The following is a 21,444-nucleotide window of genomic DNA, read 5'->3' as shown; positions in this document are numbered from 1 at the left end:
ATCAATGTGCAAGGCGTCGCGTCGGGCTGCTTTGCGTCTTGACAGAATGTGCTGTTTTCATTATAAAATTCTTGAGCGGTATGTTATTATCGGTTATGACCTGAAGTAACCTCTGATTACGAAATCTGTATTATGTAAAACGTGTTTTCTGGAATCATTTTCCCTACGTGACCTTCTAGAGACTTCTGTTGTTTACATTTAAATGCTACGTGACCGAACGATGGTTCTTTATGATGTAACCTTCTCGAAGTTACTGGACTGAACAGCCAACTATAAATAGTGGTGTAGTTTGTGTGATAAGGAGTATTATTATTATGATGATTATTATTGAGTTGGTTATGAGAGTTGTGCTATGAGTTGTGGATTGGTAGTTGATGCAGAAATTAGAGTTATTTGAGAAGCCGTTCGTTAAAGTTCTTCAAGAAGTCAGTTTATCATTTCACTAGTAGAATTATTCGACATTTAATTGACTGCTTTTCGGTTTAACCCATCAAACTACGTCATTGAACCTTTCCAAGTCTTTTTCCTGGTAAGAGATAGAAAGAAATCGTGACATTCTGGGGGCTCGTCCGGGAATAAACCGAAAAAGGATTTAACCGAAAAACCGAAGAATACCGAAGGTTTATTGAAAGAATAATAAATTAATGTCAAGATGGCGGATACTGTCAAACATGAGATGATTGAAGACTTAGGGAGCATGGCTGAACGAATGGGGCTGACTGGTAATGAGAAGTCTCAGTTTGTGATGGAAGAGTATCACAAGATAATGGCCCAAAAAGCTCAGCGAGAAGCTGACGAAAGAGAAGATAGAAGAGCTGCTCGTGAAATAAGGAAAGCAGAACTTGAAGCTGAAGAAAAGCGAGCACAACTTGAAGCTGAAGCAGAGGAGAAGCGGGCGCAGCGCGAAGCTGAAGAAAAACAAGCTCAACGAGAAGCTGAAGAAAAACAAGCTCAACGAGAAGCTGAAGAAAAACAAGCTCAACGAGAAGCAGAAGAGAAACAAGCACAACTTGAAGCTGAGGAGAAACGGGCGCAGCGCGAAGCAGAAGCTGAAGAAAGAAGAGCGCAATATGAATTGGAAAAGTTAAAACTTGAATTAGAAAGACAAAAGCTGGACATTAGTGAGCGATCTAATTCTACTAATGATAATGCTCGAGATGTTATTGTGGCGCAAGTTAGACGTCCAGATTTGCCATCATTTGTTGAAGAAAAAGATGAGTTGGATAGTTATTTGTTAAGATTTGAAAGATATGCTACAATAGCCAAGTTGGAAAAGTCGACGTGGGCTACCCAGCTAAGCATGTTATTATCGGGACAAGCTCTTGATGTATATTCAAGACTTTCGCAAGAAGAAGCCATGAACTACGACAGATTGAAGTTAGCTCTGTTAAAGCGATACAATTTTACCGAGCATGGATACCGTCAAAGATTCCGTGAGGCAAAGCCTGAACGACACGAAAGTCCAGGTCAATTTATTGAACGTTTGAGAAACCTTTTGTTAAAATGGTTTGAACTTTCGGGGGCCGAACAATCATTGGACGGATTGGCAAACCTTATAGTTAAGGAACAATTCACAGATTCATGTTCAAAAAATCTGTCTGTTTATCTAATGGAGAGAAGTCCAAAGAATCTAGAAGAAATAGCCAGTGTGGCAGAACAGTACTTAGTTGCTCATGATGAGAAGTTGTCGACTGAAGAAACGTTGTCATGCGATAATGACGAAGAGCAAACAAATAATTTTAAAGGAGGTGCGGTTCCAAGAGAAGTACGTTGTTTTAATTGTAATGGCTTAGGTCACAAGTCTGTTAACTGCCGGAGGAAGACTAACAGAAATCATCAGGAATCGAGGAAGTGGTGCAATCGTTGCAATAGGCAAGGACACGAAGCGAAGGAATGCAAGGACAAGTCGTTTTCCTTATCCAATCAGTCTGGAAAAGATAAAGACACAGACGTTTATCGATGCGGTTGTGCATTAATGATTCCGGAACCCAAGCTTGGGGAGGAGAAACCGGATGAAGATGTTTGCGGAAAAATAATACCTGAAGATTACCTGCCAGTAGTAGATGGAAAAGTTGGAAACAAAAAGGTAAAAGTTTTACGTGATTCTGGTTCTACGGGTATAATAGTGAGGAGAGATTTGGTTAAAGATAATCAGTTAACGGGAAAAACTGGAATTGTGATGTCGATAAATAACACTTCAATCCAAGGACCGTTAGCGAAGATATATATCGAAACTCCATATTGTAGTGGGACTGTGAAAGCGTTATGTTTACAAAACTCTTTAGTTGATCTTATAATCGGAAATGTTATTGAGAGAAATTCTGAAGTTACTTGTTATTCTTGTGGCAAGAATGGTCACTTTGCTCGAGATTGTTCTGTAGATAATCAGCAACGATCCCACGATGACGGATATTACGAGCGCGAAGAACCGAGGAGAAGGAGCAGGCGACGACCATTTAGAGTTTGCTATAGATGCGGTAGACGCGGACACTTCGCCAGGGAGTGCGTTGCTGACGGCGGACATTCGGAAAACAGACGTTGCCGTGACAACCATTGCTACCGATGTGGAGAGATTGGACACATAGCCAGGAGCTGCCCTTTTGATGAAAAGGCTTGCTACAATTGTCATAAAGAAGGTCATCTCGCCAAGGACTGTCCGGAGAGGAGGTGTTTCCGATGTAAGAAGATGGGTCATCTTGCTCGCCGGTGCATTGAAGACATTGGAAACTTTCGCAGAAAACGTGAATATTGTTTTGAGAAAAGTTATCGTTGGTAGATCATGCAACGATGGACTAATGAGAACTGTTTTATTGAGTAATTAATTGTTTTGTGGTGTGTTTTGTATTGATTGTGTTGTTATATTGTTTGTAACAATATTCTAAAGGGGGGCGTATGTCACAATCAATGTGCAAGGCGTCGCGTCGGGCTGCTTTGCGTCTTGACAGAATGTGCTGTTTTCATTATAAAATTCTTGAGCGGTATGTTATTATCGGTTATGACCTGAAGTAACCTCTGATTACGAAATCTGTATTATGTAAAACGTGTTTTCTGGAATCATTTTCCCTACGTGACCTTCTAGAGACTTCTGTTGTTTACATTTAAATGCTACGTGACCGAACGATGGTTCTTTATGATGTAACCTTCTCGAAGTTACTGGACTGAACAGCCAACTATAAATAGTGGTGTAGTTTGTGTGATAAGGAGTATTATTATTATGATGATTATTATTGAGTTGGTTATGAGAGTTGTGCTATGAGTTGTGGATTGGTAGTTGATGCAGAAATTAGAGTTATTTGAGAAGCCGTTCGTTAAAGTTCTTCAAGAAGTCAGTTTATCATTTCACTAGTAGAATTATTCGACATTTAATTGACTGCTTTTCGGTTTAACCCATCAAACTACGTCATTGAACCTTTCCAAGTCTTTTTCCTGGTAAGAGATAGAAAGAAATCGTGACAGTTATGGTGGGCTTATATACTAATGGGTAAGCGTCCATGCCTTACCTTTAAAGAGACAGGACTTGACACCCGTCCCATATAAGAAGCAAACCAGAATAGTAAAAAAATCATGTAACCTACCGACAAGGCGCGCGGTTGTGTGAGGCAATGATGACGTTCATGAGAGTCAAGTCTTTTAGGATAAGGTATATGCTATAGTCCAGTGGTTCCCAGCCTTTTTTTTATCCGGTGGACACTTTTAGTCAATATTCAAATCTAAATTCCCTCCTTATAACTTTAGTTTGTTAAAAACTCATTTACATTAATATTTTAATCTAAGTCAAATGTAAGATAAACTAAACTTTCAATAGTAATAAGCTTTTTAGCCTGTAATATTCCTTTTCATATTAAAATAATTTAATTAATGAAGAACGTTGCTGAAAAGTATAAAAAAAAATAAAAATCAAAAAATAATTTAAGCTCGTCTTTGAGTTCAAATACTCGCTTGGTTACGTTTCCTCTTGAAAGCCATCGATTATTTGCATTAAAAAAAGTAGGCCTACGTGATGGTTTGTGTCCATGTCAGTGCACAGTAGCTTAAATAATCGAGAGTTAAGGGCTCCTCCTTAACGCTTTAAAGCTCTGGTCTAGGCCAACTTACTAGGCTTAAAACGCTTTACAATCCTAAAACCAAATTCCCCCTGAAAATTGCAAAATTCCCCCTAGTGGGGAACTTCCCCCCGGTCGGGAACCACTGCTATAGTCTATAGCAGGGATGGCCAAATAATTTTGGCCATGATCCACTACCGCCAAATCTGACAACTTAAAGATCCACAATGAGCTGAAGATGTGCATTTTTCCTTTTGTAGGCCATCATACAAAAAACATGCAATTATTTGTGTACATCTAAAACAAAGCGTGTGCTGTAATAAACAGGCCTGGTATTAGTGAGAAAAATGATGAATGGGCTTTGATTTCACAATACTATCGAAACGTGGTTTCCTGCTACTTACAGCGATTCTTACAGGTTACCCTGATATAAGCCTTAAAAATAGGCCTTATAGACTAAAAAAAAAAATTAAGCAAATTTTGAAATAAATAGGTTACTTTGAATTTTTTTTCAGAGACAACTTGACAGATCTACAAAAAAAGTTGAAAAGATCCGGAACCGGATCGCGATCCGCCAATTGGCCATGTCTGGTCTATAGAGTTCAAGCATGTCGAGTTCGGGACGAAGCTATAACAAGAGTGCTGATGAGCAGTTCAGTTTATGTTTGTTGAGGGATGATGAGCACGACATGAATGAGTGGTCAGCTTGTAAAGTCGCAAGCTGTAAAACATACGTCGTCAGCAGATGAATGCTGGATGACAGTGCAGCTATGGTGCACGTCAGAGTGGCGCGAGTAGCGGCACTGATGTGGTTGACGTTGAAAGATGATGATGCAGCTTCGGTGCATATCAGCGGCTATGAGGTTAGCCGAGTTGACGTCGTCTTCTTAAAGGTAAAGGCATCTCTCGTGTAGGCAGTGTTGGGCGCGATAACTCATTTTTCAGTTAAGCGATAACGATAATCTATAAACGAAAAATGCCTAAAGCGATAACGATAAACGATAAATCAAAAAAAAGTTAAGCGATAACGATAAACGATAAATTATCGCCGATAATGTCCGATAACGATAATTTTTTTTTCTTGATTAGCGCTGCCCCATCCCATGCAGTACGAACTGTTTTCATCAACATGACGAAAAATCGAACATAATATACTGTAAGTGTAAAGGGACAAAACTTTTTGTAAGTTATGCATGAATAGAATCGCAACAGCGGCAGTAGGTATAGAATCTTCAACCTCTTGATCCAGAATCAAACCACTGAGGTAACCGCCGTGCTTATAATTATACCTTCAGATACCAGCTGGATGCTTTTATCAATTGAGTTACACTGCCGCTTACGTGCAGTAGGCAAAATAATTAAATCAAATCAAAATACCATAAAAAATTCCAAACTTTGTATTTTGCTTTCTACGGGCTGTTTACAGCAAAGTCAGCAACATTTGAAAAAATTCCAAAAAACGCAAAATGCTTGAAAATTTATCAGTAATCTTAAGCGTTATTGGTAGTAAAAATGTGCATACTGTGAAATCCATCAAGCTTGTCAAACTAGTCGTGCTTGTTCAAGAACAATAACATAATTATCGTAATTTACTGATAATTTCAGATAAAATTTTCTGTTTTCTTTGTGAACACCATCATTAAAGCAATGGCAGAACGCTGAGTTGTTGAGATAAGAATTACAATATAGGCACTGTATCATTAGTGGGAATAAAAATATTTGATTGAGCGTTGGCTATGTCGCATAGGTAAATCGTCTTCGTATCCAGGCTTACGCCCGGTGGTTGAAGATTTAGATTTAGTGGACGGGAAGGCAAGGAGGCCAATCTTCATGTCCACCTTCAGGTATGCCTTTAAGTGTCCTGCGAAAGACATTGTCCTGCCCTTTCGATTGCCGTTCCAGCGCTCTCACCACTCGGCTATGCAGCATAGGTAAATGAGAAAGGTTATACTGTATTTAGCATAATTTTACCACGCAACTCGATGCGCCTATTGTCATGCAAAAACTACTACAAGATGCAAAAAGTGTGATGTCGGTCTGCATGTCAAATTCTTCAAGCAATATCATATTCTGCAATGACTTGTTTCAGTGATGGTCGCGCGAAAGACCATGTTTCCGATGTAAAAACGGCCTCGTATTGCGACACTTTCATAGACCACTTGCCAATTTCTTTCGCTTCGCTTCAAAGGAAGCTGTGTCGCCTGTGCGCTTACATTTTAATTGTAAAATTCACTCGCGATTGCCGATTGCAGCAAAACAACAAGAGACTTGTTGCATGCATTTCATTGCATTGCAATTTGCAACTCTAAAAATTATTGTGTTGTCAGGGCCGTCGCTGCAGGGGGCGTGCCCCTCCCATGACAACGACCTGTGCACACACACTTCAGGCACTGAAGAAGAACTGGTTTTAATTTTAGTTTCATGAACTAGGTGGTTAGTAAAAATATTACTTTTCATGGTCTTATTTCCACTTAAGATTTATCGGCGATTAATTATCGGTGATAATCAAATATTGCCTTTGGCGATAACGATAAACGATAACTGAAAAAATAATTAAGCGATAACGATAAGCGATAAAAATTTATCGCCGATAATTATCGCCGATAAATTATCGCCGATAATGCCCATCACTGCGTGTAGGTAAGTTGATGAGGGCTACAGTGTGGTGGCGAAAAACATTAAGAATTCTGTCGTGTCATCCGTCGTAGTGCTGTCAGTCAATGAAGGTCTCTCGCATCCGGTCTCACAACAACCATGTGGTGAGAGGCGCATCTGCAAAAAGCGATACAGAGTAGCATCTGCGAGATATATGTAGCCCAATAAGTAAGGTACGTACATGGTAGTATAATACCGTACGATAAAAAAGCATTAAAATGGTTGAAACGACTAGGCAGCATGACATAGTCATGGTAGCAAATGCCGGCTGATGAGGTGCTTGAAGCAGTAGGCTTACAAGTAGGCTACAAGAACATGCGAAGAAAAGTCGATAGGAATGTAGGATTGTAGGTGGGTAAAAAGGAGATTCAACATCAGTGACTTTTTTGATAACAATATTGACATTTTTGTTTGTGTGGTTTTGGCTTACAATCGCATGTAAACATTTCGATGTGCGAGGAGTAGCTTGCAATACTATCTGTTCCGGCGGGTCAATTGCCCTCTTGTTTAGAATTGAAATTGTGATGAAATTTTGTTGACATTGAATTTGCATTGTTTTGGTGTTCTGCGTGATGTGGCTTGCCTGGCTGCAAAGAGATTTCACAACTGATTGTCGCTTTTTGCTGCGTGCCGGAAGCCGTTTTTTCTGGTCACAATTTTGCCTTTGTGTTGGGTTCTGTATTTTAGTAAAGTAAACTAGAGGAATGTGTGATTTGGATTTAAGTTAAATCGTTAAGAATTAAATGGGTACAAAATTTCAGCTTTTATCCCAACTCACTTAATCAAGTCATACGCAATAAATAAAAATACCAGACACGATTGCAAGCATGGTTGAGGCAGGAAGAGGAGGGATTGTAGGATCGCATTGAGCCCCTACTCTCGTAACAACTATCGAAATTATCTGAGATTTCTAATTTGCAAACTTGTTGATTTTTAAATTATTGATTTTCACGACAGAGTCTAACAAAAACCAAAAACCATTTCATTTGCACTGCAGCACGTTTTTGACTAATCATGCAGGATACTCACTAAAATGCAAATATAAATAGCGCTAAGTTATAGTACATCTTTTATTGTAGATTTTTATCAGACTGTTTACTTTCGCCGTCGTCGTAAGTAACAAAAACAAAATAAACAAAAAGAAAATATAATTGGACAGAAACTATTACGTGAAAGAGGTGGTCAAACAATGAGTACAAGCGAAGCAGAGATTATCCCAAAAACAAAATTCGTCCTTTCTCTACATTGATGTAACGTCTTCAGACGTTAAAGCAATGTAAAAATGACAGAATTTTCTTTCTGGGAATAGTTTCTACTAACAAAAACAAAGAAATTACCATATGGTTTCACCAACAGAAGAAATTTCAACGTAGTTTTAAAGTTCATGATAAAAGTTGACATAAAGCTACAATAAAAAACAATTAATTTGTAGGTTACCCGATTACTACCCTTTTTCAATTTTTCCAAACCTTTAGATACCGCACAGGATTGATAGAATAAAGCTGTCACCGTTTATTAGTTATTTTGTAAAGAAGAAATTTTGCTGTACTGTACTATAGATAGAAGCAAAACAAATCAATTGGTTTCAATGACACTATTGAAACCCAATTACCCTTCGTTCTATCATCTGTGTGTGGTGTGATCTATGTCTGTCTACGGCAGTCTCATGGACTTCTTTTATTAAGAAGTCCATGGCAGTCTCCTGTTATTGCATAAAGCTGAAAATTACGTTTTGTCGGTTACTTAGAAGAGAAGTTATTTTGTTGTACCATAGAGTAGACAATTGATAGGCAACAAAATAATTGGGTTGAAAAACACTAATCAATCCTAATTAGCCTACTTTCTTGTCTATCGATTGTCTATGACAGGGTGGTCCAACTACTTTTGACTTACGGTCCACTTTACAAAAACGTGACAACTTGCGGGCCTCTTCCAATAAAACGATAGTGAGTGAGTAATCGAAATTGTTAAACTATAGCAAATAGAACTTTATTGCAAATCTCTATCAGTGAGATGCCTGTGGTCGAAGTTTCTCTGATACTATCGTTTCGACATCAATTTCAATGTTAGGCTAGTGGTAGCAAGTAGGAGACTATCTTCCAGTGTTTCGTCTATCATTCGATTTCTGTTTTTGGACTTGACTTGCTTCATTCTAGAAAATGTACTCTCACACATGTATGTGCTTCCAAACATTGAGTGCATTTTTAATGCAAATTTTTTCAGTTTGGGAAATCTATCCTTAATTGCTGACTAATTTCCAGAAGCACTCTGAGGTTTCATTTTTCCTTGACAGCAAGAATTGGTTGCACTGAAGCTCGCAGAGTTCGAGCTGAAGTTCTGGTAGCTGTGTTTCCACATTAACATCCATAGGATTGTTATACAAATAAAGATTAGGTTTTAATCTGTCAAAGTCTTTAAATCTATTCTCAGATTTACAAGATAAATCCTTAATATCTTTCACAAACCGGGAGCATTCCACTTCATAATCATACCACAAGTGCATGCAACGAATCAAATTGTAAAGATCGTTATTTTTCAAGCATATAGCAAAAAGACGTAGTTTCCTCTGGAAAGCTTCAACGTAGACTCTCCCTCATATATTGAATCACTGCCCTACCGTGATGCCTGTTGTCACGGAACGACACAATTCGGTATTGTGGGAGATCGTGAAGCATGTACCTGCCGAATGGCAACCCTTGCTTACCATAGATAGTACGGTTCCACAACACGTGGAAGCGGGCGGTGCTGATCTGCGCCCTGACATTGTCCTGCAACGCCCTGACGGTGTCACGGTTGTATGTGACGTCACTTGCCCGTTCGATTACGGCGCGGATTCCCTTCGAAAAGCCGCCGACAGGAAACACGACAAGTACGGCGAGTTATGTGTAAACATATTGGAAGACAGGAAGCGCCCTTGCAGGGACGTCCTGTCACTTCCGTTCGTCGTAGGCTCCCTCGGGAGCTATGCTCCGTTGAGCTCTCGGGCTTTGACGGCCTTGGGTGTTCCTGCTCGTGGGGTAGCAGAGGTGGCTAGAAAAGTGGCCTCCCTCTCAATCGAAGGTTCCCTCCGTGTCTGGAAAGCTTGGAACGCCGGGCTCACTCGTGGAGGGGCTACGTCATAGAAAAGACGATTCCAGCGATCAGAAGCTCAATTCCCCAACAGCAGAAGCTCTGCAGTAAGCATCCGAGCGCGCAAGACAGCAAACCTCAAAACCCGCCAGTAATTGTGTGACGTCATAGTATGTTAAATCCATTGTTTCATTATCAATTTACCTGTAAACAATTGTCGTTTCATCAGCATGCTGCAGCTCAATGAAGAATACAATCATCATCAATAAAATAAAATAGCAATATATGAATTAAGTATATATTGCATATCGTGAATGGACTCATATCATCATCAATGACGTAATATCATTAACAACACTGGATCTGTATTTTCATATTTCAATATTTTAGATTATCACACACTACCTTCTCCCGATATGCTGCTCTTTCCCGCTCGGATCAACCTCGCGTTGCTTTTAACTCATCGATAATCATGATTTCCCGATCAACTCGATGCAACCTCCAAAGTTTCATCCCACTATTATATATTTTTCCTGGTAACGTAGCCTAGTCATATCTACGCTTCGATCGCTAGTCCCCCCGACCCATCTGGGCGAACCTGCCTCAACGTCTGGCCAGTGCACATCCGTGCTCGTTGGTTCAACGTCAACACTTTTTCGGTAGGTAAAGCATACAATATATTCCCACTTACCATCTTTTTTTTTACACCAATTAATTGAGCCTTTGCTCCAGATTTTAAATAATTTTCGTCTCCCACGAGTATTCAAATCGTCCTTGTAGCTAAGCTTCTCTTCCTCGTGGGAGACCCCAAAGTTTATCCGCTCTGCCTACGGGCAGACCGGGTATAGGAGTCAAACGTACCTGTGTTACGGTCACGTGATGGAGACGTGGGCGCTGCCTGGCTTTATAAAACTTCTGTCGCCCGGCCCGTCGTGAGCTGACCTTTTTGCGTTTGCAGAAAGCAAATCCCGTCCCCCTGGCCCGTTCCGCCATTCTAACTTTTGCGGACGAGTCGCACAAAAATCTCGATCCACACTTTCCTTCCACAGGTACCTAGACTCCCCAGCCTGGCCCCCGCGACCTAAGCTGGTGGATTTCCCTTCCGGGTGCATCGCCACCCCATAATCACGCCGCTCCCCGCCTCCACGGGGCGTGGCAGGCCGGTTCTTTAAAGTCTCTGACCTGGCTATGTTTATTGTGTTCTTCTCGCCGTGTCAATTATTTTGTACTCGTGCGTCGTTGACCAAAATAAAACAGTTCATCATCAATGAAATAGTTGCTTTCGCCCTGCAAATTTAGGTTTAACATATTGAAGTGCATTGTCTTGTCTGTAAGGAAAGCAAGATTGCACAGGAAGTTTTTGTCGCATAACTGAGTTTCGTACATTTGTGTTTCACCCAATTGTTCTGTTTGAAGAAATGATAGTATTTCCTTCCGAAGACCAAAGAAATGAATATTTAAAGGAAACAAAAACGTCCGGAACACTATGTCACTAGGTTGAAACAGTAGGTTATATAGGCCCTGCTGTCTACAACTTTGAATTAAATTTTTGACACTTTTTATCCAAATGCTATACTTGTTCTAATTGAAATTACTTTCTGTAATATAAATAGCCTACAAATTAAATCAATACTGTGAAAGCTCGCCGGCCGCAAAAATTCTACCTGCGGGCCGCATGGGGCCCGCGGGCCTGTAGTTGGACCACGCTGGTTTAGTATATAGTCGTGTTCAATACGATATTACTATATGGGGTACGGCAAGTAAAACGCTAATCAAGGAAGTAGACGTCAGACTGTACTAAAATACATTAGTTTAAGTTAACCTTTGTAAGGCTTTAATAAACTGGTTGCAAACTTAACTCTATGGAACATAAATAGAACAATAACAAAAGGTACGCTCACACTACACAGCATGCAACGCTTCCCAGCCACTGCACTACAATGTAAGTGGCAACTCATCGAGTAAGCAGAGTCACGCAGCAACCAACTAGCCAGAAGCAAAGTAAAGGAAACACAGTAGCAATAATAGTAACGCAATAATAACGCAATTTTACGACAATTATTATTCGCGCAATCACTAGAAGTACAAAATTCAGTCACGTCACTAACTTATACAAATCTTTAAATATATAACGAGAAGATATTTACAAACTCGAAATTGCCAAATTTATGCATAAAGTTTCCAATAATAATCTACTACCTGTATTGCAAGATCGTTTTATAAAGCTTGATAATATTCACTCGCACAACACTCGACAATTAAATAAAATGAAGTATTTTCTTCCACAAATAAACAAATCCGTGGCACACAATCTTTTGGCACATCGGGGTACTAAATTGTGGAGTGAATTGGATGAATACATAAAAAGCAAACACCTTGCTTTGTATAAAAACCTTTATAAAATTACCTTGTTATATTCTTATTAAATATACTTGTTTAGTTAAATTATTTTATCTACATGTAACCTCGTATTTGTGTAATTTGTGTTCCTACCCTATATGATTCATTATATGCTCATGTTTTCCTAGCTGGTCTTGATTCAGTTTCCTACAAAACCTCATATGTTTCATTTCGATTTCGATGCTACTGTTCAATCATGCTGCTTATTGATTCAGCTAATGTAAAAGTTGTAATGCCTGACGCTGCAATGCATGAAGCCTGATGTCAGGCAGCACCTTGACTGGTTAACCGCAAGATTGTTCGGTTCTGCCAGACCTTTCTATTGCTATAATTTGATTTTTATGTGATTGTGTTTCTTTTTCTCGACTCGTATTAGGAAGGCAAATAAACAAACGTCTCTCTCCATCCTGGCCCCCGCGATCTAATCTGGTGGACTTACCCTCCGGGTGCATCGTCACCTCTAAATCATGCCGTTCCCCGCCGCCGCGGGGTGTGGCAGGCCGGTCTTCGACCTGGCTATGTTTGTTGTGCTCTCCTCGCCATGTCAATCTTTTGTACCCGTACGTTGTTCATGCGAATAAAACAGTTGAACACCTGATGATAAATCTGTGTAAAAAAAACTTAAAACAACGAAACACTAACAAACTGATACAAAACCTTGCGCTCCTTATGCAATATTATTTGCAAGTGCAAATTAAAGCACTATAGATCAATATGATGGCAGAGTTATGATAAATATGATCGGACTTTTTCCTTAATCAATGTTTTACAAACAGGGCATCGTTTTACACTTTGCCCGCACTGGATGCAACAGACCAGATGTCCACAAGGAATAAATACCACGGATGACAATTCTTTGCCACATACTCTACATAATCTAGATTCTTCCAAACGCTTCATCTCCTGCAGAAGAGAATGATGGTTTCCTGATGACGACGGACCTTCACTTTCAGATGTTGGACTCTCGTCAGTATCGGAGTGATCTTCATCTGTTAGAGAAATGATTGCATCCACTAGACTCTCCAAGTTTGAAAAATTTTCATTATTTGATTCGTACTTCCTGAAACAAGGATGACAAATTATGACATAATGTAAATTATGATTTCAAAAACTTAAGTTGATGACTGGAATATTCGATTAAGCAGACATATCGATAAAAATAATACAAACCTCTTTAGTGCTTTGTTAATTTCTTTATTTTCAAGTCCCGTTTCCTTTGCTTGAAAAACAAATTTTGATGCCACCATTTCTCTTTTAAAAATTTCCTCCTTGTTTATCATTTCTTCTCTTGGATCAATAATTTGAAGGGTGTCGCCCCCTCGTCGAGTTGTAGCAGAAGACCGAGCAAAGAACCTGAAACAAAACAAAAGTCAAGGATTTATTGAAAAATTTCTACCGAAAAAGCTCTACAGCATCACATCGTAAAATCTTTCATCACAAGGAAGATTTAGAACTTTTCTACCTTGTGCCTGACGTTTCAGCTATTTGACTCGGTCGTGTTGAAGAAGATGGATTTTGCAGGGTCGGTCTTTTGAGGTTGGGATATCTGGAAACTATTTGATGAACAAATTCTGGACCTTTTTGTTGGAGAACAAACTTACACATCGGAAACCATTTAGCGTGTTCTTCACATGGATTGTCATCCCGTTCCCAGTTCTGAAGTCCTCCATTGCAGTACCAACCCTTTGCACGATCCCACTCCCCAAGATAATACATCCCAGCGTCCGCTATCTCCTGTGGTGTGGCTCTAATTCTGTGTGCCGGCCAAGTCGTTGAATGATCGAGAAACGTTTGAAGACGAGTTTCTCTGTTCCTCATGTGAGAATTGATGGGATTGAGACAAGGAAAAAGCCAAGGGGGGTTTTGTTCTTGAGTACGATTTGTTTCTACTTGTCTTCTACTTCTATCCACCTCATTAGCTCTGACTGAAGCTACAACACTAGGTGGTGGACTTCTACGTGGAATGCTGATGCTAGCTGATTGGTAAGTGGATGATCTTAAGATCCCGGAAAAATGAGAAAGATGTCCTGAAGTAACAACCTCTCCAGCTGTTGGTGGACGGGGTAGATTGCGACTACTTTCAGTTTGTGAAGGCTTTGTCTCAGTCCCAGAACTTTTGGTACTTGCTGATGGCCTTGAATTGCTTTGTAGCGTACGTAGCCTCGACACTGAAACAGAAATTCATGCGTCAATTTGGAACAACTAAACTAAGAACGAATTATGGAAATGTTTAAATTTTCTTTCACGTCATAATGTAGGTTTTTAATCTTGAAGCAACGACTTCTCAAATGAACCATTATCGAATTACAATAACGTCTTTTGATGTGTTGCTACCGTGTCATGTGAATTGATCACATGACATGATTTCAACCAATCGCATGACTTGAAGACACGTCACAACAAATCTCAACATCATCAATTTGAATGAAGAAAACTGTTAAAAAATATTGTAAGCACAATAATTGAATGAAGAAATATTCATTTTTGGACGTCACAAAGGGATAGGCCTATAAGTTTTATAACATTAAATTGACACCTGACACTTCATCAAGTGGTCACGATAATGTGTAGCTCACCATCATATCCAACACAAAGCTGACTTACTTATCGGGAGGTTTGTTTTGTCCGTTCCGTTTATGAACTCACAATCGTCCTTGTGCCAATCCCGAGATTCGGGGTCATCTCCAATAACCCAAGAATCTACAACCTGTCCGCAACTGAATACAAGGGATGTCATTGCTAGTGCTGCACCGGAAGAGAGATTGTAATCGGAGCTTCCAGTCTTTGTTAATATCTACCTACTACTCATCTGTCCACAACTGAATACAAGTGGTGACGTTGTTGTTACGTCATTGAAGTGCATTAGAACCTACGAAGTCACAATCAACATTATCACATCAAATTGGCGCAATTGATATGTTGCTAGACATTGTACTTGCTGTTGTAACATACAATGTTGCACTGTACGTATTTGCACATACATTAAAATAGAAAATTGATTATATTGGCTACAAACATAATGGAATGCATTTACACAAATGTCTTGACAAGGTGAGTAGCTACAGCCTATATTTGTAGTTCATTTAATTTAATTGTTTCCAAACAGACACTTTGACGAAATTAAGCTTTCAAGAACAAACAGACTTTAACGACAGACAGAAACACTAACACATTCAATGAACAAACCTGAAGCATTTAACCCTTTCGCTGTAGCCAGTGTAATGAAACCCACTGGCTGCCAACTTGCAAGTGTTGACCCTGACATGTTGTGGGAAGTCTTTAAAGGTGGAAAGCCGATAAGTTTCTCTTTTTGGGTCACCTAGCAAACATTAAGCGTGTTAATATTATTTAACGAAATGAAGATAGATACAGTGAGTACACAGCCTGAAAGTAGCTCATGTGCTTTATAGAGCACATATAAAACAACTCAGCCGTTTGTTATTATGGTTCGAGGTTATTCCTGGCAGTTTCACATACTTGTGGAGGCTCTTGACGCAGGGCCGGTTACCAAGATTGATGAAGTGAAGTTTTCCGATTCGGAGATTGGCAGAGTGAAGTTCTGTTGAAGTGTTGTTGCCGGAGAATTATTCCATCCATTAGGTGCCGCTGAATGGAGAGCAGTCCTTAGAATGCGTTGCTCAAGCGCACACCCCGAGACTCGAACCAGCACCGCTTGATCTTGAAGCTTCTTCGTTCACGAAGTCACGCGCTAACCAACTGAGCTATAGGGGCGGACATGAAGAGCCGTTATTATTCTTTTGACGTAAATCTACTGTATAACCAGTGCAACGACATGATGTGTTGCAACGTCTTACGAAAAAAATTGCTTCCATTGGCTTAGTTAGTGAATTGATGAAACTTATAATAAAACTTTGTTATTTGATACTTTTTCGTATTTATTTAATCTGAATTCAAAATTAACCTGCTTTAGCCTATGATTTAGCACTATTTTACAAAATCTTTTGGTATGCACCACTAGAAAAGTTTTTACTGACGTTCTATCTTTTAACAATGATTAAGTTTTTCTAAATTTAATGCTATCTCAAAACGTGCTCTAGCTGTTGAAAAACAGCTGGAAACCTAAATCGTTCTTAAAGTCCGCGTTTTGTCGCTTCTACCTTTTTCTAGACCTTTGCTGTGTTGATGTCTATTATTTTTGCTGTGATAGTCAGAAAAAAAAGCAATAACTTATTTTTAAATATTTCGATGTTTTTAAAATTTCATAACAAAGTAACTATATATACCGGGAGGTATGTATGCACTCTTTTGGCCTGGTGGATCTCGAACAGTTCCAAGACATCTCCCATCACCTTCTGCATCGATAGCTACTAAAGAATGACTTTCAATTCTACTGTATTGGTCGAAATGCATTTAACGTCTCCACTATCAAAACGCTTCAAGTAACACGTGCTCTCGGCGTAACATCACGAACAAACACCGAGAGAAGAATGTTCTCTCGTTTTATAACGCCGCTTCTCGACGTTTCTTGTTGGTGCGTAAGAATAATGACGTGAAAGCAAATAAGAAAAAGGGCAATAATATTACGCCATTGTTGCCTTGTTTCGGCGGATCATTAAGACGGACTTCTGATCAAAACAAAGTTCAATGTTCCAGGGGGCCGTTCAAAATAAATTTTTGTGGTAAAACATGAAACGAAACTTGATTATATGGTAGCCATTTTAACAAATAGAAATTCTGCCACTGCAAATGGCTACAATGCAACCGCCAACCAATCAGAACATGTTATAAGAGGCTACCGTCCAATTGTGACCTTTCTAGCACTCAGCCAGAGAGTTAATGCTTGTTTTGAACTTTATGTGGTAATTACAGAAGAAAAAAGAGCAATAGCTGTGGTGGGAATCGAACCCTCGTCAATGAAATAACTACTTTCTAGCCCTAACCCTAACTCCTAAGCCAACCAGCTGACAGAAAATCCATCACTTGATTTGCTTTGCATCATCTTCTTTTCGCTCTTTTTCACGTCATAGAAAACGTAGCTTCTGATTGGTTCGTGGTTTATTAGAAATCTGCATGTTAAAGTGCCTACCGATTATATATAGGCTATGCAGGGTTTCCCAAACTTTTTTGGGCCACGGACCACTATCTGTGAATCTGTTCATTCGCGGACCCCCAATACAAAGGTAAAAATGAATAAAACCGAATTTTGTTTATTTAAAAAACTGACAACATCAATGGGACGGATGGGATAGCTTCTTATTGCATAAGTCATCAATTCTCGAAGTTATTTGTGGCCATCTCGTGAATGAATGTGGCCATCTCGTGCCATAGGACAGAGGTGAATTGCTTGCCACAATCCGATGATATTACGCGGGAGCTACGAATCTAGAGACCCAATGCAGTATGATTCCGTTTGCGCAGCTCTTCGCGTTGACATCTGCCAGGGGAATGGCTTCTGGCCAGCGAGTAAATATGTTAAGATATAACAACACTCATTTAAACTAGGAAGGGGCCCTACCATACAGGGTCCAGGGAAAAGTCTGGACTTGTATTTTGTCTTCATGTTGGTATAAGAGCTGAAAATGCTGTCTCACACATGTAGGTCGTGGCAAAAGGCAATAAAATTTTAGTTGCCTTTTGCGATAGCAATCGGTATTCCTCCACAACACTCAATCAGAAAGATGCAATTGCTGTTTGATTGAAACTAAGCATTAAAGTTCGATCAGATGATAATTCGGCTAATTCTTCTTCTTCGCGTCCTGACAGATCAGTCTTTGTAATATATGTCTCTTTTAAAAAGTACTTCTTGAAACGTGCAGAAAGCAATTCCAAATGTTGTGTAACGTCGGAGAAAATCAACTCTGTATTAGGTTAGGCTAAGGGTTTGTTGGTAATGTAGGCTAGTCACACAGAACAGGATACTTGACAGGGTACGTAGGTTACTGTACAACGTATATGTGTGACTTTTTAATTTCTCGTCATATCGCCACGGACCACCAATGGTCCGCGGACCACAGTTTGGGAAACCCTGCTATGGCCTTGAACAGGAAAAATATAATTCCAAGCAAAATTAAGACAAAGAATTTTTACTGTATCAAAACCAAAGATTGATTGATTGAATTTTTATCCTCGGACTGTGAAAGCTTCTTGCAGAGCTTAATCCTGGCAGTTTCGCATACTTGATAGGCTACTTGTAGAGGCTTTGAATCACTGACGCAGGTCCGGTCACCGAGATTGACAGAGTGAAGTTTCCGATTGTTGAAGTCTTGTTGCCGGGGAATTATTCCATCTATTAGATGCCGCTGAATGGAGAGCAGTCCTTAACGTGCGTTGCTCAAGCACACACCCCGAGAGTCGAACCAGAGGCGTTTGGTCTTGAAGTTTCTTCGTTCCAGAAGTCATGCGCTAACCAACTGAGCTATCGGGGCGGACTGTAAAAGCAAGAAGCAACAATGGCTCAAAAACCTTTAAAAAATTGGGTTTTAACATCATTTTGAATATTGAAACAAAAAAACAAAAAATACAAAACTTTAACTGCAGAATGAAAAACGAATTTTGTGAATGTTCGATTACGTTTTAATTTTGTGCAATAAACCACGAATTTAAATTTGGTATTATTTTTAGTTTGAAGAGTTTGATTAACATTTTTCACGTAACCTAGCAAAAATCAAACCTTGGCTGTTTTTTTTTTATGATAACATAGAAGGGAGAGGGGGAATGGGATAATTGTAATTTCAACTTTACCCCTGATTTTAGGATACAACATTTTAAGACCTCTGGTATAATGTTTTTGAAATTTTTGACCAAAAACCTCCTACCCTGGAAATTACTTTTTGCTTAAAGTTGCCTTGTATTACATGGACGTTACTTTTTGTTTATGGCATTTAAAGTTAAAATATTGTTTGCTACTGTACTAAAACACGTTAAAAATGTTGCAAGACAGCCGTAAACAGTTTTTTGGTTTTATTGTAAAACACGGCAAAGTGGTCATTTTAATTTTCGGTTGTATCCTAGAATAAGGGTCAAAGACGAATTTGAAAAAAAAAAACGATTAAAACCAAAAACAATAAAAATATCAACAGCCTAAAAACAGAACGAAACGTTTAAAAATAACTGGCGGAGTGTATTACTTGGACTAATAACAACAGCTGTGCAGTGGTAAACAGGAATATTGTTTTCGCTACGATGGTTACAAATAAAAACAACTGAACTGATACGGAATGCCCTAATCAAGTGAGTGTTGGCAAACTGCGTTGTAGCACGCGGTGAAAGCGCACAGTGCAGCTTTGTTTTGTCGACTCATTCAACAAGACGGTGATCATTTGCGCTTAGTCAGGCATGAGTCACCGTACTTCCGCTATCAACTAGCAGTGATGTACGCGTATACAAAAATATTGACGCCGTCAGCGTAAACGCAAACGTTCGAAAAACCATACGCCGTATGCGTCGACGTAACTTGTAAAAAAAAGTTGGCGGCGTCAGCGCCAGTGCATACACTAGCGTAAACTCATTTTGTTTGCTTGGTGCCAAACATTCACACGGTATAAACCACTCGAAACAAACAAGTTTTATTTTGAATTTCCACGAAGAAACACAAGCATCTAAAGTGTTCATCTTACATTTTGCTGCGTTTTGGTTTCAATATGTCTTTGCCCATTGAACACATTCTTTCAACTGCAGCGCTGGAAGGTATTGGCGTGTTGTAGCGAAAAGAAGACATTAAAAAGTATACGTTGACGCTATACGCTAAAAAACCGCGAAAACTTTACGGCGAAGCCTCAAGCGACAACTATCCAAAAAAATGTGGCCGTAAGCGTTAGCGTAAACAAAAAGTCTACGCCGCAAGTCTACGGCGTAGAATTTGCGGCGTATACGTAGGCTAAATCTCTGTCAACTAGTAATGACTAGGGACAAGAGTAGATCACTTCACTATTTACAAAAGCAAGCGCTTGCTTTGTAATTCGCATATCGGACAATTATTGACCTGAAGTTGTAAATTTCCTGAAGTGTTCTCATAGTAAAGATTCTTTATATTACCGGTAACAAAATGATAAGAAATAATGTGCTCATAAACTGAACAAAGGATGTTTCTTATTTTTATTATTGACACAAGTAAAAAATAGCCTGCATGAAAAATGTCATCATTGTTAAATTTTCTGAAGCTATTTGGTCTGCTAAACTAAAATTACGTAAATTACAGCTTATTAACATAAAACAAGAAAACAAAAACAGATAAAAAAAACACTTTAAATCTCAATCGGTATCATTTGGTTTGTTTTTATAGTTTTCTGCTGTTCATTTGATTTTTGGTCTCTCCAACTTCTAAATTACTTAAGGTTTCACAAGAAATAACCCCTGATTGACAATTGAAAAAATAATTTATTTCTACAATTTCAATTCTTGTCGACACATCTTAACATGGCGGCGACGCATTTTTGCAAAGTCAGGCATGAGTCACGATACTTTCCCACTTCTATTCTGCGATTCCGATTTGAGAAAACGCTTGGCCAAACCAGTAGCGCACCCAGCATGGGGCTAAGGGGGCTCAAGCCTCCCCCAAACCCGCCACAAAAAATGAAGTTTTTGTATGTTCTCGATATATACCTTTTGCTTACAGGTTAGACAGTGTTGTGCGCGTCATTGAAATAATTTGACGGCGTCAGCGTCAGCGCTGATTTCTAGCGCTATTTTTTGCCAGCGTCTCATAAAACGGAAATATTTCAACCAAGTTCAGGCTAACAATAGCTATGAATAAAGAGCAGGTATTATTGTTTGAGACTGTATTCTAATTAGCTGCTCAGCCTATTAGTTATTTCCTTGCAGAAAAACAAGCATTTCAAAACGTTTGTCTGACAATCTGCTGCGTTTGGGACGCATATTCAGGGGCGCCGAAGCGATTTTTGACTGGAGGGGCAGGAGTATGAAGAAAGGGCACTTTTGTTGCTGAAAGGCGAATTTTTTTTTTAAGTTTTAAGATAAGATATAGCGCTAATGCTCAGCTATCAGCTCATTATCGAGTAATGATACAAGTGTCCGCTATACAAAGAACAATGGCACGGAAGGGCATCATGCTATTTTATAACTTAATGATGTAATATAACTTACTATGATGGAGAATTTTGTGTCGTGAATATTATTTTGAGGCAAAAATAGAACATTATAATTAGGCTAAAAGCGAATAGCATAAATTGTTATATTGCAAAGTGTGCAGTAGCTTACATGACCTTAAAAGGGCACCATTGGCCCCTCTTCCCTTACATTGTGAAACTATAGGTGAAACTCTTATTGTGAAACGAGATTTTCCATGAAAACAAAAAAT

The 21,444-nt window shown here is 39.2% G+C and overlaps 1 protein-coding gene across 1 annotated transcript; it reads right to left on the bottom strand.

Moving 5' to 3' along the window:
• Window positions 1-11,746: 11,746 nt before the first annotated feature.
• Window positions 11,747-16,538, bottom strand: LOC145779694 (baculoviral IAP repeat-containing protein 7-like). The gene is made up of 6 exons (XM_082591331.1): window positions 16,412-16,538; window positions 15,354-15,486; window positions 14,772-14,884; window positions 13,630-14,335; window positions 13,338-13,520; window positions 11,747-13,227 (listed from the first exon to the last, which is right to left on the bottom strand). The coding sequence occupies exons 1-6, from the start codon at window positions 16,536-16,538 to the stop codon at window positions 12,894-12,896; spliced, it is 1,596 nt and encodes a 531-aa protein (XP_082447457.1). The 3' UTR covers window positions 11,747-12,893.
• Between the last annotated feature and the right edge of the window lie 4,906 nt (window positions 16,539-21,444).

Source organism: Aplidium turbinatum, chromosome 11 (genome assembly GCF_918807975.1).
Source record: "Aplidium turbinatum chromosome 11, kaAplTurb1.1, whole genome shotgun sequence".
Taxonomy (NCBI): domain Eukaryota; kingdom Metazoa; phylum Chordata; class Ascidiacea; order Aplousobranchia; family Polyclinidae; genus Aplidium; species Aplidium turbinatum.
Note: the sequence above shows the minus strand (reverse complement) of the source record. Positions and strands in the feature narration are given on the sequence as shown.

Coding starts and splice junctions, on each gene's coding strand:
- LOC145779694 (XM_082591331.1), bottom strand. CDS start 16,538: ATGCATTTCGACCAATACAGTAGAATTGAAAGTCATTCTTTAGTAGCT. Junction 14,885..15,353: donor GAAAGGGTTAAATGCTTCAG/GTTTGTTCATTG, acceptor CCTTGTATTCAG/TTGCGGACAGGTTGTAGATT. Junction 13,228..13,337: donor ATTAACAAAGCACTAAAGAG/GTTTGTATTATT, acceptor TCCTTGTTTCAG/GAAGTACGAATCAAATAATG.